The 19,536-nt window shown below is 46.8% G+C and overlaps 1 protein-coding gene across 1 annotated transcript in view; it reads right to left on the bottom strand.

The window, feature by feature from the left end:
• Positions 1-19,536, bottom strand: part of wwc3 (WWC family member 3) — a 187,234-nt gene that overhangs the window by 26,236 nt on the left and 141,462 nt on the right. Inside the window, exons 8-13 of the mRNA XM_043700448.2 lie at positions 18,656-18,729; positions 13,782-14,024; positions 9,769-9,858; positions 8,054-8,604; positions 1,994-2,114; positions 688-765 (exon numbers count right to left, since the gene is read on the bottom strand). Coding sequence (XP_043556383.2) covers positions 688-765; positions 1,994-2,114; positions 8,054-8,604; positions 9,769-9,858; positions 13,782-14,024; positions 18,656-18,729 — 1,157 coding nt within the window. The remainder of the gene's footprint in view (positions 1-687; positions 766-1,993; positions 2,115-8,053; positions 8,605-9,768; positions 9,859-13,781; positions 14,025-18,655; positions 18,730-19,536) is intronic.

Raw genomic sequence — 19,536 nt, forward strand, 5'->3', positions numbered from 1 at the left:
AACCTGACAGCAAGGAACAGAGGGACAGTAGTGGCCATTCAGCCCACCCTGCTGATCAAACACTTCAATGCCTGTTACCCACCCTATTCCTGAAACCCTTATACGCCATCGACAATCAGTAAGTCAGCAATCCCTACTTGAAATATAATTCAAAGACTGAGCTTCCACAGCTTCTGGAGAAGCAAACTCCAAAGACCCTCCGAATAAAAAAAAACTCTCCTCCTCTTGGTCCCAAGATATATCCCCCTTATTTGAAGTTAATCGTGCCCCCAGTCCTGGTCTCCCCAGTGAAGGTACAAATCTTATCTGCTGCTCACCTGGTCTATCCTTCACAATATTTTGTAAAGTTTCAATGAAATCTCATTCTTCGAAACTCTAGAGAATACAGGCCTGGATTGTCCAGCCTCTCTTCATGGGACAGTCCCACCATCCCAGGAATAAGTCTGGTGAGCCTTTGTTGCGCTCCCTCTCGGACAATAATAGCTCTCCTGAGACCGGGAGACCAAAACTGCGCACAGAACTCAATGTGTGGGCCACCCCAGTTCCTATACAATAGGACCAACTATTGCTGTGCAAGCACAATGGTGTTCCTGAGAATTCTACTCAAATCATCGAAGGAAACACACCTCCCAATAACTGCAAACAAATGGGTGTCACTGAGCGAGCCCGGTACATTTAAACACTTACACAAGTCCCATTTTAATTTGTGGAGGGTCAAAAGTGATGGAACTAGTATTGTACAGAGTCTCGTCTGCATCTTCAGGCCTGCAAATCCAAACAAATGAGCACAATAAACACAAAGCAACCTCACAATCTACTAAAGTCACAGTTATTACAGAGGCGTGTCTGCACCGTTAAATTAGTGGTCGAGTGAGCCTTGGCTCAGTGGGAGTACTCCAGCCTGAGTCAGGTTACTGGTTAGAGTGCTTTGCAGACAGCTATGACTGAATACTGAAGAGTGTTCCTGTCAAGGGGCCGACCTCCCATCTGGTAGGATTGGAGTAATGACTCACTCCACAGGCCCTGCACATTACGTCTCGTCTGGTCAGACTAACCACGCGCCCACATCATGGATCTTCCTCACAGACTGCGATTTGCCCAAAGTAAATGCAGCGCAAGAAACGAGCTGGGCCCTACTGCCTCATCAAGAGAGGGAGGAGAGAGTATAGTTTGATCACTTTGTCACTGAAGCGATCTGTATTACAGCTGAGCAGAATGCGGGGGGGATGGACCCTTGCTACTGGTGATTTGGTGCTCCCTTGCCCCCCCCCCCCGAGACAGACATTGCACAATACAGGCAGAAAGCCCCATAGAATAGCAGGGCCCACTGTCACCGTAATGGGCAGCCTCAATAACGGGGCTCATTCCAACCTTACAATTGGTGGAACAGAAATTGCAACCATCGACAGCTTCACACAAACAGGACCAACCATGGTGACAAAACCTACCACTAAAGGGACAGTCATTGCTCAGACCAAATTAACGGGTGCGCAGGGAATTACAGTAATGGCCAGAATTACATGCAGCACAGTCTGCACAAGCAACAAAGTGGCCACATAATGGCGCCTCTCACAGCTAGTCAGAATCGGGAGGGTAGGACGTCCTTGGAAAATACCAACTGGAGAGTGATTAGATTTTTTTAGATTAGATTCCCCTACAGTGTGGAAACAGGCCCTTCGGCCCAACAAGCCCACACTGACCCACCAAAGAGTAACCCACCCAGATCCATTCCCCTACATTTACTAAAGCACCTAACACTACGGGAAATTTAGCCTGGCCAATTCACCTAATCTGCAGATCTTTTCGACTGTGGAAGGAAACTAGAGCACCCGGAAGAAGCCCACGCAGACACGGGGAGAATGTGCAAACTCCACACATACAGTTGCCCGAGGCTGGAATCAAACCTGGGATCCTGGCATTGCTAACCACTGAGCCATCATGCTTCCCCCACCCCCCCCTCTAATGTGTTCCACCGACCTGATAATGTCATCACCTTTTGCCTAATGCTTCGAAGACTCCACTGTCTGTGGCGACAGAATCATCTGAAAAACCTGTGGAGACTCTCCTCACTCTTCGGCCTGCTTTAAGAGCACTGTCAGCACGCAGGGTTACCACTGCAATAAAGGAGGGAAGGCAGCATACATTAATGTGGTCCTCAAGACATGACAAGTAAAATACAGGGGAACTGAAACCTCACCTTGGGTTCATTAGGAAGGTACACTAACTGGGAATAGCTTCAGTACCTGAGGGACACATGCACCAGTAAAGTCTCCTATTCATCCTTAAGGCACACGCCCAAGTCTCCCAGAAACTTCACTGATCTGCATTTACATAGCACCTTTAATGCACCAATTATTCTCAACCTACTTCACTGCATTGTCATCAGAGATCTGATTTTGAGGAGTTGGCTTGTCAACAAAAGATTGATCAATAGAAAATTATCACCATCGAGCTGGGTCTGGATTAACTTACTGTGGAGTGAAAGGAGGACTCTCAGTCAGCATGTGATGTGTTAAGTTGGTCAGGACATGTGGATCAAATCACTGTGTCTTTTTAAATCTGGGACCTCATATATAACTTCTCTTCTGAAACCAGACTAGTGGGGCCAATTGTGATGAGAAACATAACTTTCTGAACAGGTGACGTAAGTGATGGAGCATTCCAGTGACGATGGTTGCCAGGAAAAGAGAAAGAGGGGAGGTAGAGACCAGACGGGCCTCCGTAAGGAATATGAAGGAGAACACAAATTACACAAACTTTCCTGATCCTTGCTCTGGAATTGTCCGTCATCCAGGACTAAATCTGCATCAAGATTGGAACTGCATTGTAGAACCTTGACTTTTACGTCTGCATGTAGCCAGTGTCTTGTTCACACTGCGAACAATGCTGCTAAAATGGAACAAACTGATCATCCAGCCACAGGCATCCAACTGCAGGGAGGTTAAAAAAAAATCAAGCCTCATCATTCTCAAAATCAACGTGTGGCCTTTACAGGACACCACCACAAGGTGGCACCAAACATCCAGGGCTGACTCACAATCATAAATGGACTTCTGACTTTGTAAACATCACTCACACATTGACATTTCATTGCGTTCTCCACACAAACTTTTTCTTTTCAGTTGGCAGAAATTAACCAGGACTCCAAATTAGTCTGTGTACTGTTAGCATTTTCGTCCTTGTAATCTTCTCATGGATCTCCATAAACATCATCACCCTCACCATTATATAAGCATGGTAATAATGAATTAAACTGACAGATGCGAGTAAACCAGGTGAGTGCCAATGTATTCAGCCTTTAGAAATACCGATGTTTAACTGCCCCAGAATGTATGTGTCTCTAATGACTTTTGCTCTGAGTAAAGATCGGAAAGATGTTGAGAAACCTGACAGGGTTCAGAAAAGATTTACAAGGATGTTGTCAGGATTGGAGGATTTGAGCTACAGGGAGAGGCTGAACAGGCTGGGGCTGTTTTCCCAGGAGCGTCGGAGGCTGAGGGATGACCTTATAGAGGTTTACAAAATCATGAGGGGCATGGATAGGATAAATAGACAAAGTTGCTGTGGTTCTGTTCGCCGAGCTGGAAGTTTTTGTTGCAAACGTTTCGTCCCCTGTCTAGGTGACATCCTCAGTGCTTGGGAGCCTCCTGTGAAGCGCTTCTGTGGTGTTTCCTCCGGCATTTATAGTGGCCTGTCCCTGCCGCTTCCGGTTGTCAGTTTCAGCTGTCCGCTGTAGTGGCCGGTATATTGGGTCCAGGTCGATGTGTTTGTTGATGGAGTTTGTGGATGAGTGCCATGCTTCTAGGAATTCCCTGGCTGTTCTTTGTTTGGCTTGCTCTATAATGGTAGTGTTGTCCCAGTCAAATTCATGTTGCTTGTCATCTGCGTGTGTGGCTACTAGGGATAGCTGGTCGTGTCGTTTCGTGGCTAGTTGATGTTCGTGGATGCGGATCGTTAGCTGTCTTCCTGTTTGTCCTATATAGTGTTTTGTGCAGTCCTTGCATGGGATTTTGTACACTACATTAGTTTTGCTCATGCTGGGTATCGGGTCCTTCGTTCTGGTGAGTTGTTGTCTGAGAGTGGCTGTTGGTTTGTGTGCTGTTATAAGTCCTAGTGGTCGCAGTAGTCTGGCTGTCAGTTCAGAGATGTTCTTGATGTATGGTAGTGTGGCTAGTCCTTTGGGTTGCGGCATGTCCTCGTTCTGTTGTCTTTCCCGTAGGCATCTGTTGATGAAATTGCGAGGATATCCGTTTTTGGCGAATACCTTGTATAGGTGTTCCTCTTCCTCTTTTTGCAGTTCTGGTGTGCTGCAGTGTGTTGTGGCCCTTTTGAACAGTGTCTTGATGCAACTTCGTTTGTGTGTATTGAGGAGGTTGCTTTCATAGTTCAGGACTTGGTCTGTGTGTGTGGCTTTCCTGTGTACCTTGGTGGTGAATTCTCCGTTTGGTGTTCTCTGTACCCTCACGTCTAGGAATGGGAGTTGGTTGTCCTTTTCTTCCTCTCTCGTGAATTGGATTCCTGTGAGTGTGGAGTTGATGATCCGGTGTGTATCCTCTATTTCCGTGTTTTTAATGATTACAAAGGTGTCATCAACGTATCTGACCCAGAGTTTGGGTTGAATTTGTGGTAAGACTGTTTGTTCTAACCTTTGCATTACTGCTTCTGCTATGAGTCCCGAGATCGGTGAGCCCATGGATGTTCCGTTGATTTGTTCGTATATCTGGTTGTTGAATGTGAAGTGTGTTGTGAGGCACAAGTCCAGTAGTTTAAGTATGCCGTCTTTGTTGATGGGTTCAACGTCCTGTTGTCTGTTATGTCTGTTCAGCAGGTTGGCTATTGTTTCTCTAGCTAGGGCTTTGTCAATAGAGGTGAACAGTGCCGTTACGTCGAATGAGACCATGGTTTCTTCCTTGTCTATGTGTATATTTCTGATGATGTCCAAGACTTCCTGTGTTGATTGTATAGAGTATCTGGATCCGCTGAGCAGGTGTTTCAGTTTCTGCTGTAGTTCTTTAGCCAGACAACAACTCACCAGAACTAAGGACCCGATACCCAGCATGAGCAAAACTAATGCAGTGTACAAAATCCCATGCAAGGACTACACAAAACACTATATAGGACAAACAGGAAGACAGCTAACGATCCGCATCCACGAACATCAACTAGCCACGAAACGACACGACCAGCTATCCCTAGTAGCCACACACGCAGACGACAAGCAACATGAATTTGACTGGGACAACACTACCATTATAGAGCAAGCCAAACAAAGAACAGCCAGGGAATTCCTAGAAGCATGGCACTCATCCACAAACTCCATCAACAAACACATCGACCTGGACCCAATATACCGGCCACTACAGCGGACAGCTGAAACTGACAACCGGAAGCGGCAGGGACAGGCCACTATAAATGCCGGAGGAAACACCACAGAAGCGCTTCACACGAGGCTCCCAAGCACTGAGGATGTCACCTAGACAGGGGACGAAACGTTTGCAACAAAAACTTCCAGCTCGGCGAACAGAACCACAGCAACGAGCACCCGAGCTACAAATCTTCTCACAAACTTTGAAAATAGACAAAGTCTTTTCTCTGGGGTGGGGGAGCCCAGAACTAGAGGGCATAGGTTTAGGGTGAGAGGGGAAAGATATAAAAGAGACCTAAGGGGCAACTTTTTCACTCAGAGGGTGATGCATGTATGGAATGAGCTGCCAGAGGATGTGGTGGAGGCTGGTACAATTGCAACATTTAAAAGGCATTTGGATGGGTATATGAATAGGAAGGGTTTGGAGGGATATGGGCTGGGTGCTGGCAGGTGGGACTAGATTGGGTTGGGATCTCTGGTCGGCATGGACAGGTTGGACCGAAGGGTCTGTTCCTGTGCTGTACATCTCTATGACTCTATAACATTGTATGATTGTCACATTAATTGATGGTGTAAAGCAAATGACAAAGTCTTGACATCTTCTGTGCTGAGCAGCTGTGACTGTGAGACTGTTCCAATCCAGTATACACCCAGTCTACATCCAATGCCTACTCCCCACATCTACCTTGTTGCATCTTCTATTGGAAAACCCTGAAGGCGGCCATTGGAATATTCCCTCTGCCACCCTGACCAGCGAGAATTTAAACACATTACGTACCAGGGAGATAGTTTACAGTGAGATCTTCAAAAGGACATTGGTACGAAACAAGCCATTGCAGGATATAAATCCACATTATCAAAAACTGTATTGAAATATGTCATAGTGATTATTACAAATTATCGCAAATTGTTAATAGCACAGAGACAGACCATTTGGCCCAATGCTGGTCTGATGGGTCTCACCTTCCTAAACTTTGTAATTTAATCCTATCAGAATCGGTTAACTAAAAATATCCTCCTATCTCCAGCTCTCTCAGGGAAATTATTTTGCTTCCCTTAAATGCACCTTTAGTATTTGCCACAACTGTTATATATGGGAATAAGATTCACATGCTATCTGGCTAAAGGCATTTCTTCTGAAATATTTACGGATTTCTTATTTTTGTGGCTTCCAGTTCAGACCTTGCCTGTAACTGGAAACATCTTCTCTCGATCTACCCGGACAAACCTTTTCGAAATCGGCAGACCACTATCAGCTCGCTCCTCAGCCACTTGTTTCTTTGAGAAATTGGCCCCAGGCTGTTCAATTGTCTCAAAAGATAGGACTTCCCAGTTCTGACATTATTCGAGTAATTCTTTTTTGCATCGTTCCTAATGCTCCTTTCTACAATAATGTGGAGGTGCCAGTGTTGGACAGGGGGTGGACAAAGTCAAAACTCACATGACACCAGCCTACTGGCCATTAGGTTTATTTGAAATCACCAGCTTTCAGAGCTCCCGCTCCTTCCTCAGGCAGCTAGTGAGAGAGAACACATCGGACACAGAATTTATAGGAGAAGATCAAAGGTGAGGGAATGGGGGACGGGGTATGGAGAGAGGAGAGGGGTGTGAGGAGGAGGGGGAAGGGAGGGGGGAGAGGATTGTAGGGAATAGGGGGAGGGTGAAGGGGAGGGGGAGGGAATGGGGGAGTAAAAGGGGGAAAGAGGGGGAATGGGGAAGCGGGGTGAGGGGCAGAGGGGTGAGAGGGAGGGAGAGTGTGTGCGCAAGTGTGGGAGGGAGAGAGACAGTGTGTGAGAAAGACAGTGGGGGTACGTCTTGAGAGAGAGAGAGAGAGAGAGAGAGAATGCATGTATGCTTGAGAGGAATGTGTGTGTAAGTATGTATACAAGAGCGTGTGCACGCATTCAAGGGAGAATATGCCTGTTAGAGAGAGTGAGTGCGAGAGAGAGAGAGAGAGAGAGAGACAGAGAGCGAGAGGGGAGAGAGAGAGAGAATGTGTCTGTGTGTATGAGTGTTTGTGAGATAGTAGTGAGGCTACTTGTAGTGTGACATGAACCCAAGATCCCAGTTGAGGCACAAGTTGTATGCCCCTTTGATCTTTTACTATAAATTCTGGGCCTGATGTAGCCTCTCTCAGTAGCTGCCTGATTAATGAGTGGGGGCTACGAAAGCTGGTGGATACAAATAAACCTGTTGGATTATAACCTGGTGTCGGGTGATTTTTTTTTTGCCTTTCTACAATAAGTGACCGAAATTGTTCACTGTACTCGGAGCGTGGTCCAACTAATCTAAAGGTTTGACATAACTGCTTTTTTTCAAATCCACTCCTTGAGAGACAAGCCCCAGTACAGAGGAACCTCGGTTATCTGAAGGACACGGGAGAGGAGGTATTTCATTCGGTTAATCGAACGCCGGACAATCAAGGCTCCTCCGAACTTTGTTGGCTTTTTTTTGAAAGAGCCTGAATAAAGTACATTGCTATTTTTAGTGATCCATGTATCGGTCATCCCTGAACACTTGCTTCTTCCCCAGCATTTAATATCCCAAATGCATTTACCAATGTCCTCAGCAAGCGAACGTACAACTCAGCTAATCCGTTCTGGGTACTCAGACGGACGTGACTGAATCCAGTGTCGAGCAAGTACCGAGTGCCACAGAAAGGAATGCTACGTTTCAGAGTTACTGTACCTCCTGCGCCCTGCACTGCCAGCCTCGCTCTGGGATCCACATCTTGGCAGAGTGTAGCTCCAGCCCCTTGTGCCGACACAGCCTCCTGCAGATCATGGCAGACCGCCTGGGCTTGCAGCCGGAGATGCTCAGAGTCCGACCTGCCCAGCAGCTCCTCAAACTCCTCGTTCATCTGGGCCAGTGGCGAGTCGCGGGAGGCGGAGAGATACGGCGTGTCGAGCGGGGAGCTGGGTGGTGACAGCGAGGACAGCGAGGACCTGGAGGACAGCGACGCCAAGGACTGAGGTGGATCCAACGTGCGCCGCGGCTTGGTCAGTCCTAAATGGTCGATGAACGAAGGGTCCTTGGCTATCGTGTCGAACGGAAGCAGATCGAACTGCAGATAGCACCCCAAATCAATCGAAGCATCAGTCTCATATTGTGGGAGGCCGTAAATGTCAGTAAAACTGACTGAGCTTAAAGACCCTCGACTGGAAGCTAATGATCCACAGCTGGATGCAAGTGATCCTCTACTACTGCTGGATGACACCGTGAGGGAACTAGCTGTTAAGCTGCAAAATAAATAATATCATTTTAGTTACACATGTAAGATCACAGGACACTGATAATGATCCCTTATTATAGTCCGGACACGACACCTGCACCAATATACTCTTGCCAGAAGGTAGTAGACCATGGACTGAGCACAGGTAAACTGGATTGGTGTAGTTTGGGGTTTGTTAGTTGGCACAGACATAATAGGCCAAACAGCCTGTTTTTATGCTGTATCAGTCTATCCCATTTAACAAGAACAACTCCTAAACACCTCTGTTTACATGGAAAGGTGAGGTTTAGATTAGATTACTTACAGCGTGGAAACAGGCCCTTCGGCCCAACAAGTCCACACCGACCCGCCGAAGCGTATACCACCCAGACCCATACTCCTACATTTATCCCTTCACCTAACACTACGGGCAATTTAGCGTGGCCAATTCACCTAACCTGCACATTTTTGGACTGTGGGAGGAATCCGGACCACCCGGAGGAAACCCATGCAGACACGGGGAGAACGTGCAAACTCCACACAGTCAGTCGCCTGAGGTGGGAATTGAACCCGGGTCTCTGGCGCTGTGAGGCAGCAGTGCTAACCACTGTGCCACCCTTAATAGGTCATTTCAAGTAACATTGCACAAATCAAATAAACATGACCTAAAACTGACCGTACTTATGCTTTTCATTGATAACTGGTTTCTCCCCTTGCTGTTGTAGGCTGACTGAATTCCCTCAGCCACCAGCAGCTTGCAGACCTACCTACAGTCTGAGGGAAACATGCTGTCATTTGGGACAGGAATTACACACCATACAGAGTTGGTGAGGATGTCAGATTTCTGGCTTTACTTTCATTTTTACAAAGTGACAATCCAACGAGCCTTACGGTCACTTTTACTGATCCAAGCTTTTCATCTCCAGAACGCTCTTCTTAAAATCAAATTTAAAATCCTTGAACAAACCAGCGTTGGGATTTAAATTCACATCTTCAGGTCCACTTCAATAACAAACATCATGTTTTTTTTTATACATGGATAACTATGCAAATGTATAACTAGGAACGAACACATCCTATTGCCAGAAAGCAGCATAATACAGTTGATAATTAAATGAAGACAACGAGGTCTGCATTACCTTTATCATGCAAGATGCTGTTTTGCCCAAACCCTGCTAACAATTCTACTAACCTCTTCAGTTGAGAGTGCAAATATGTGGTTAAGCGAGTTGCTTCTTCCAGCTGCCTTAGGAGACAGTTTCTCTTTTCTTGCAACAGCATCCTACAAGATGACAAACAGGCAGTGGGTGAAAATGAGAATCTGGGGCTGAAGTTTCAGCTCACCTATACTGAGGAAAGAAAAACGATACCTCTATCAGACCCACCCTGCGCTTATTTTATTGTAGACTATTGCATCCATCTATTTGCGTAGCAAGGGGCGTAGAAATGTTAAAACAACCGTATGTGCCTTTTAAAGACAACGAGGTGTGCATCTGTCAGTCCCTGCTGCAGGAGTTTTCATTGTTCCCCGAGACCAGGAGTTGTTCAATCAACAGTTATGAAATTTGTCTTAATTTTATTTTTGTTTTATTATTATCATTGACTCGTCATTAATATAGGTGTTAATATAGGACAACTTATAAAATCTTTTACTGTATTTTTCATGTAATTGTAAACATGACAATAAAATTTCTGTTCTATTCTGTTCATTAATACAATGCATCACCCAGACTATGGAGCCCCATTACTGAATCTGAGCCCTAACTACAACATTTGGCTGTACCTACCGACTCCCAGGACTAATCCCCGAGTTTTGCATAGAGCCGAACAACTGCTCAGCTTCTTAAGCAGCCCCCCAGTATATTATTAGTTATGTGTTCACTGCACACCTCTGCAGCTGTAGCGTTGACAAGTTATTTTATGCCTGCCTTTGAGTAACTATGTAACCCTCTCCGACTGTGACATTAAAACTGCTCTTCAGTGACCCATTAGCTGTTTTCAGTGAGTTACTGAAAACTTTGCAACAAGCCCCGCCCTTTTCCCCACAGCAGCACTGAACCAAACTAATATGGTGGAACAGTCAACTACGGCAACTTCCCGGAACTCTCTGTTCCCTCAATGCTATCATTTCCACAGATTGCTGGCTCCTGCAGCATGACACAAAGCAAAATAATCACCGGCTTATTACTCGGGAGTACAGTACCTTTCACAGGGCAGCACTCCCTCACAAGTCAATGCTCAAATCTCTGTAGTAGGGATTTTACCCACAAGTCAAAGACCACATCATGTCACATCACTGAGAGTGTGACGGCACAGAGCCATATCAGACATTAGAAGTGGAGCTCCTATATTTTTGACAGCTGTGGAGCTGGTTGTACCACACTTACCATGTACCGTTTATTACAAACCCACAGACTCTCACCTGGACTACACCTTCTCCCACCCAGTATCCTGCAAGAACTCCATCCCGTTTTCCCAATTCCTCTGCCTCCACCACACCTGCTCGGATGAGGAAACATTCCACTCCCAAGCATCCCAGATATCCATCTATTTCCAACAATGTGCCTCCCCACTCTGTCATCCAGACAGCCTCCACGCACCACCTCTATTCCACTGCTCTAAACACCCCCAAACACAATAAAGACAGGGACCCCTGTCCTCACCTATCACCCCACCAGTCTCCGCATCCAATACATCATCACGTCTGCCAACTCCAACTAGACCCCACCACCAAGACCATCTTCCTCTCCCACCCCTCTCTGCCTTCCACAAGGACCGTTCCCTTTGCCAGTCCTTGGTTTGTGCCACTCTCCCCACTGACAACCACACCACCCCCCCTACACAAACCCCCAGGTACTTTACCTTACAACTGGAAAAGATGTAAAACCTGCTGGTACACCACCCCCTCACCTCCATCCAGGGCCCAAACAGTCCTTCCAGGTGAGACAGAGGTTTACCTGCCTCTCCTCCAACCTAGTTTACTGCATCAGGTGCTCCCGATGTGGTCTTCTCTACATCGGGGAGACCGGACGTAAACTTAGGGAATGGTTCGCTGAGCATCTCAGCCGGACCTGCAGGGGCAACTGGACCTCCCAGTCACCGCCCGTTTTAATTCCCCTTCCCACTCCTTCTCCAATGTGACCATCCTTAGCCTCCTCCATTGCCACAATGGACCAAACTGCAAATTGGAGGAACAACACCACATCTTCCACCTGGGCAGCTTACAGCTTGGAGGGGTCAACATTGAGTTCTCCAATTTCAAATAACCTTCCTTCCCTCCCCTTAACTCCCTTCCCAGCCCCTCCCCCTCCCTTCCTCTCCTCCCTAACTGGATTCATTCCTCCCACTGACCAATCAGGTCGTACCCTCTACCTGCCCTCACCTATCCCCACCTCACCACCCCAACCCCTTTATCTGCAGCTCCCCCTACACCCACCCCCGGTCCTGAAGAAGGGGGTGGGTGTAGGGGGAGGTCAGATTATGCCTGTAACATCGACTTCTGCATCTCCTGATGCTGCCTGGCATGCTGTGTTCTTCCGGCCTCCAGCCTGTCTACTTTGGTAATGTACTGTCAAATAAGGAACCTGAACTCATGTATACATAGCAGAACACTATGCGTAATGTAGACAAAAGTATCAAATATTCAACCTGCAAGACACAATTCTGTAACTTTGGAAAATGGGCCAGTAACCAATCAGCTGGTCAGTACAGGACTCTTCCCAGTTTCATTCTATTGGGAACCTCATCACAAATGATCTGTCTTACAGTGTTGCTGTTAAGTCAAAGTGACCCCACCTTTTCTTCTCTCTCTACTTTACAAAGAACATCCAAATGCCTAAACAAACATGGTGTCAGTAGTCCGAACGGCAAAGAACAACTGACCCACCAGCTCCTGAAGATGCAGCATGTGTTGGATTCCTGACAAAGTTCAATGGCAATGGTTGCGGGTAGACTCGGCAGGTTGTAATGGGGTGGGCCAGATGTACCACAATCTCTTGCTAACTGGTGCCCCCTCACCAACACACACACAGACACACACACACACACACACACAGACACACACACACACAGACACACACACACACAGACACACACACACACACACACACACACACACACACACACACACACACACACACACACACACACACACACACACACACACACACACACACACACACACACACACACACACACACACACACACACACACACCTCTCTACCACCTTCATGTCGCTGATCCAATCACAACAAAAACCATGCTGGCAGGTAACTGAATGAATATGTTCCCCTTAAACAATTTATTTCGCTCTTCCTCCTTTAGATCGGTCCTTAAGATCTACCTCTTCAACCACACTTTCAGCGTCATAGAGTCCTACAGCTCAGAGACAGGCCCTTCAGCCCAAACTAGTCCATGCTGACCAAAATGTCCATCCACATTAACCCCATTTCCCTGCACTTGGCCCATATCCTTCTAACCCTTTCCCATCCATGTCTTTGTCCAAATGCCTTTTAAATGTTGTTAATGTACCTGCCTCAACCACTTCCGCGGGCAGCTCACTCCATATGTGTACCACCCTCTGTGTGAACAAAGTACCCCTCAGATTCCCTTTTATTCTTTCCCCTCTAACCTCAAACTGATATCCTCTAGTCCTCGATTCCCCAACCCTGGGAAAAAGAGGGAGTGCATTCACCCTATCCATGCCTCTCCTGATCTTATACACTTCTAGAAGATCTCCCCTCAGTCTCCTACGCTCTGAAGAAAAAAGTCCTCGCTTGTCCAACCTCTCCCTGTAGCTCGGACCCCTGAGACCTGGTAACATCCTTGTAAATTCCTTCTGCACTCTTTCCAGTTTCATAACACCCTCCCTATTAGCAAGGCGACCAAATCTGAACGCAATACTGCAAGTGCGGCCTCACCAACATAACTTCCCGACTTTTCTGTCAGGCCTGGTGGGATTGTGTTCCTGGAAAGTGCTTGCGGATATTCCTCTGTGATAGGGTTAGGGTTACCTGTGATAAAAAGGTGTTGTAGTAGCAGGGCCTAATGGGGAAACCAAGTGGAGATGGATGAATTGGATAGAACAGCCACGGTGGGTTGAGTGGCCACTTAGTGCACTGGACGACTCTGTGATGTAAATGCGGACGGGACGTTTTAGTCCTGGCTAGGAAAAGGAGGAAGTTGTTACAAAAAGGGACACCAACCTTTCGGCGAACTCCTGACCGGGGATGGACTGTGCTCGCTGGATGTCGTCTTCCAGTCGCTGGCGTTCAACCTCGAGGCGAGCGAGCTCCTCGGGCAGGCGTTTCTGCTGGCTGATCAGCTGCAGCTCCTGCAGCAGGGCCTCCTTCTCCCGGATCAGCTGGACTCGGTCCCAGTCTGCCTCAGCCCTGCCTGGCCAGCTCTCATTGTCCAAGTGAGCTAGCTGCAGCTGGATACTGGAAACTCTGCAGGACCCGGGGCAGAAACAGAGGGAGGGAGAGAGACGGAGAGAGAGAGAGAGAATGAGAATGAAACAATGCTGCAGCTCCCCCGCACACCAACAGAAAATGGCTTCAATGAGTGCAGTTATGATTTCAAAAGGAAATGTTAAAACCAATGCCAAGATGCCACCATCACTATTTGCTTCCACCTTACATTTTGTCAAACGTGGTCAAATTGATGTGCCAATGCCGGTGTTGGATAGGGGTGTTACAAGTCGCACTACACCAGGTTATCATCCAACAGGTTTATTCGAAATCACAAGCTTTCAGAGCGCTGCCCCATCCTCAGGTGAAGTGGAACTGCGGATGAAGTTGACTTCACCTGGCGAAGGAGAGGCACTCTGATAGTTCGTACTTTCAAATAAACCTGCTGGACTATAAACCTTGTGTGGTGTAATTTTTCACTTTATCCTCAGAATTATCAGGACGAGCCATCCATTTCTCATTCCCAATGCCCCGGATAAAGCTGGCGGTGATGTCCGTCCCTCCAATGGTATTCCCCCACACAGCCCACCAGGTCACATCCAGGGTGAAGGATAGTATCGAACATGTATAGTGTGGAAACAAAGTTAGGGAAAATAAGCATAGGTGCTGATTACATTCCCTTTTGGTGTTTGTCATCCAGCTGGGTTCAGACAATTTGCAGGCCTTTTTTTTTATAAAACCGACTGGAGCGAGTTACTTGCAGCTTCTGAAATATTGAAGTCCTTAAATTGAACTGTTCCCTCTGGGTGAGCCGTGTGGATTCAGTGACATTACCTCCACACTGTTATACAGTGAGGAGCTGCTTTACACTCTCCCCTCCACCAGGGGGAGCTGCTTTACACCCTCCCCTCCACCAGGGGGAGCTGCTTTACACCCTCCCCTCCACCAGGGGGAGCTGTTTTGCACTTTCCCTTCCACTGCGGGGAGCTGTTTTACCCCCCTCCCCATTGCGGGAGCTACCTTACCTTCCCCCCACCCCACCCCACCCCACCCCACAAACCATTGTAGGCAGCCTGATTTAAATCCCCCCTCCATTATAGAATCATAGAATCCCTACAGTATGGAAACAGGCCCTTCGGCCCAACAAGTCCACACCAACTCTCCGAAAAGTATCCCATCCAGATTCATTCCTCTATTACTCTACATTTACCCCTGACTAATGCACCTAACCTACACATCCCTAAACACTATGGGCAATTTAGCATGGCCAATTCACCTGAACTGCACATCTCTGGATTGTGGGAGGAAACCCATGTAGACACGGGGAGAATGTGCAAACTCCACGCAGACAGTCGCCTGAGGCTGGAATCGAACCCGGGTCCCTGGAGCTGTGAGGCAGCAGTGCTAACCACCGGGCCACCGTGCAACCCCATTGTAGGGAGCGTGATTTAAACCTGCTTCCTCCCCCCCAATGACCCAGGTTAGTCAAGGAATTCTGCAAGGTGTACAGACCTGCAGCAGCATCAGCTGAGAGCTGCAGTGTTGCAGTGACAGTGAGTTCACAGGATGACCAGCTACAAAGCAAAACCCACGAGCCTTATCACAGGGCCTCACGTCAACCTGGATTCAGTCTCTGTCCGGAGACCATTCCCAGAGGGGCTAGCCTCATGTGGCAAGGCTTCTCAGCACAGGTTCACAGAAGCGTTGTGGAGAGATGTAAAAACCCACTCTCCCCGATTTCACATTGCTTCGCCAAGCCAAGGTCGGTCCCGTGGAGTGGTGAACACTGCCAAAGCGGCAGCAAATCATTTGAAGCAGAGACCTTTTGTTTCTCCTCTCTCAATCCCAACCTCCCCCTCGTCGCTTTGAAGAGTCGACGGAAGCAGTAAATGTGCCCGGCCAGCAGGGGGTGCCCAGAATCTGTCACGATTCTGGCTGATGTTCACCTTTCTGCCAAATGGCAATCGAGACGATTTACTCACGGTTCAAAAACGTACGTCCCGCGGGCCCACCCTCTGATTAAATCCCTTTCATTTAGTACCAAACGTTGCCTTATTCCTGCAGGGAATATTTTGAGTATGAAGAGTAGCTCTGGTACGAGTGCTGACCTTGTGGATCATGTGCATCTCATTAATCTCACAAGAGAATCCAGATGGTGCCACTGTTTGAGCCCCATTTGTAAGTGAAAGATACAGGTAACGGACAAAACGTACTGAGCTAAGAATGTCTGAGACCTTCCCCTCACCCATATCAATGTCACAGACCTTCAAAGTCTATGTTATGTCTGAGTTATCACACCACCAGTCACACAATGAATGGTAAGGAAGAAGAACTTGTGTTAATGATACTTTTCACAATCTTAGTACATACAGCTACTGGGGTAATCATTTTTAGCATAAGCACTGTTGTACTATTGGAAATCTCCCACAACACTTTGTCTCGTTCTGTCTTCTGGACATTTGTGGCATCAAAGATTCACAATGCAGTGACAAGTTGGTGATGTGGCAAATTTGCTCTTGTTCAAGATACTCAAATGTGCCCATTGTATGACATAGAGTCATAGAGATGTACAGCACAGAAACAGACCCTTTGGTCCAACCCATCCATGCCCACCAGATAGTCCCAGTTGCCAGCACAACCCATTTCCCTCTAAACCTTTCCTATTTTATACCCATCCAGATGCCTTTTAAATGCAGAGATTGTACCAGCCCCCACCACTTCCTCTGGCAGCTCATTCCATACACAGACCACCCTCTGTGTGAAAAAGGTGCCCCTTGGGTCCCTTTTAAAATCTTTCCACTCTCACCTTTAAAACAATGCCCTATAGTTCTGGACTCCCCCACCCTAGGGAAAAGACCTTGTCTATTCACCCTATCCACTACCCAGAGCCTCCGATGCTCTAGGGAAACAGCCCCAGCCTATTCAGCCTCTCCCTTTAGCTCAAACCCTCCAAGCCTGGCAACATCCTTGTAAATCTTTTCATCTTGGACAGCAAAAAATTCACAAGACTGTTGTATTCTACTACTCAAGCTGCAACGTACTCGTTTTGCAATTAACCTCCTACATGATAACAATCATTGTGCAGTGCTTTGCAATGTTCTGAGGTTACCAGGGGCTGGATATAAAGGCCAGCATTTTCTTTAAGCTGAGGTTGACCTTGCCAACAAACACATGACACAGCTGTCTGCTTCACCTCGAGGTACTTTTCAGGTCCATTCTTCTTGAAAGATCTCCTTCATCTTTAAACATTGACACCTTCTCGAGTTCATAAACAAAAGTTCTCTCAAAATAAAGTCAAAAATGGATTACAGTGTACTTTTTTTAACATATTAAAATATTCCCTTGAACTTTGCAAGATAGCTACGGGGAACCTATCGTGCTGTTGCTGCAATGTTTTAGTTGACAGAGAGAAATGATATTTCTTGCTTAAGAAAAAAAAGAATAGAGCACAGCACATTCTGTAGTCCACTGTGTACTGGCGTCTGCCCGAGAGAGCTGGAGTGAAAACACTGTAATGCATGTAAACACACAGGCTTTCCAGTAATCCCAACCAGCCAAAGGCAGGAATGCATGATAAACAAAGCATGTGACCATAAAAGAGAATAGCTACTGCAACGTAGTCAACACACTTACCCTCACATTATAGCTCTTCCAGTGAAAACACTACTCCCTTTCACCAGAACCAGTTCCCTCGGAGAAGGGAAAGGGGCAAAACAACCTGCTTTTTTGACCTCCTCTGGTCTTTTCCTTGACTTTATTTTTATTTGGTAAACTCTGTGCTCAGCAACGGACGCCTTTGCTTTTTTTAATTCACTTGTCGGATGCGGGCGTCGCCGGCTGGGCCCAGCATTTACTGCCCGTCCCTAGTTGCCCCTGGAGAAGGTGGGGGAGAGCTGCCTTCTGCCTTCTTGAACCGCTGCAGTCCATGTTTTGGAGGTGGTCCCTCAATGCCCTTAGGAAGGGAATCCCAGCATTTTTGACCCAGCCTCAGGGAAGGAACGGCGATACATTTCCAAGTCGGGATGGCGAGCGGAGGGGAAGTGGAAGATGATGGTGTTGCCACGGATCTTGCCCTTCTCGATGGAAGTGGCCACGGGTTTGGAAGCTGTCTGAGGACCTTTAGCGAATGCTGAGGAACTGAGTATTTTCCTGCGTTGTACATGGCACATGTGGCGTAGCCTTCGATGTAATTTCCAAAAAGCAAGCAAGGCGTCATTTCTCAAAGCAACGTGTAGCATTCAGGTTCCTTCCTCTGATGAAAGCACCAACCACTCTGGAGTACAGGAGAGCCCTCTCACCAATGTTTGCTGACCTCTGTACTTAACCACATGAGCACAGGTCAGTAACAGCCAACAGATTATGCAACGGCACACTACATCCCAGCTAAAGGACAGTAGCCAGCAAAGTGATGTGACAATGTCAGTTGGTTCCTCCCTGAAATGGAGGAAGACTGTATTCCCTGCATGACTTCACCCAAGATCAGCTGTCCAAGTGTTACCTGTCATGTGACCTCACAGCCCTGAGTACATTATTTTGTAAATAACATGTAACCAACAGGCTCTTCGCTATAATCCCTGTCCAAAAGGAAAAGTATATGGAGGAGGAGGGAAAAAAGAGCATTAAGAATTAAGAGACAAGGATTATTTGTGAATACATTGAATGTTGATTACCTCTTCTTAGCTTCCTCATACTGCCAACTAAGTCGAACTCTGTCTGCTAGTTTAGACCTTCCATCAGATGAAAACTGTAAAAGGAAAAGCATTAAAATTTATTCAGAGCAAATATTAATAAATCTAAACTCTTAGTTCACATGTATCTCAAAAGGTTGCATTGAAAAGGGGGACTTGGCTCAATGAGAATATTTAGCTAAAAGGACAAAATGTTTTGAAATAAGGTCAAGCCAGTATTATAAAACGCTGCTAGCTAACATGTAACCTTTTGCAAAAATGTGCCTTCTACCTATACACATTGGGCAGTACGTATAAGAAACCAGAATCCCCAGTGGCCAGACTGGACAGTGCATGGTTTAAACAAGATGAGCAATAGTCTTTAGAAATGGTTTAAATAAAAGCAAATTACTGCAGATACTGGAGATCAGAAATGAAAGCAAATGTTGCTGGAGTTACCCAGCGTGTCTGGCAGCATCTGTGGAGAGAACGCAGTTTTAACACTTTGAGTTAAGCTTCTGAACAAGTCACATTAGCCTTGAAAAGTTAACTCTGACCTGCTGAGTTTCTCCAGAACTTTGTTTTTAAGAGATGGATTTACCCCCTTTCCTAGCTCAGTATCACAACATGAGCCAACCAAACGTCATACACTAGTTGCATAGAATGAAACATCTTGGCTAACCATTCCTGCACTCCAGAAGTGAAACAATTCCCTTTACTGTAGTCCCTTTCGGATTCTCAGAAACAGGAAGGTGAAGTATATAAATTAAGAATGTACAGAGGAACCTCGATTATCCAAACAAGATCGCAAGGTCCCGATGCTTGGCTAAACTGCGTTAGCCAGCATTTGATTATCTGAACATTCGATTATCCAAATAAAATAC

Source organism: Chiloscyllium plagiosum, unplaced genomic scaffold (genome assembly GCF_037043375.1).
Source record: "Chiloscyllium plagiosum isolate Xiang-an unplaced genomic scaffold, Cpla_swu_hap1 HiC_scaffold_12, whole genome shotgun sequence".
Lineage (NCBI taxonomy): Eukaryota > Metazoa > Chordata > Chondrichthyes > Orectolobiformes > Hemiscylliidae > Chiloscyllium > Chiloscyllium plagiosum.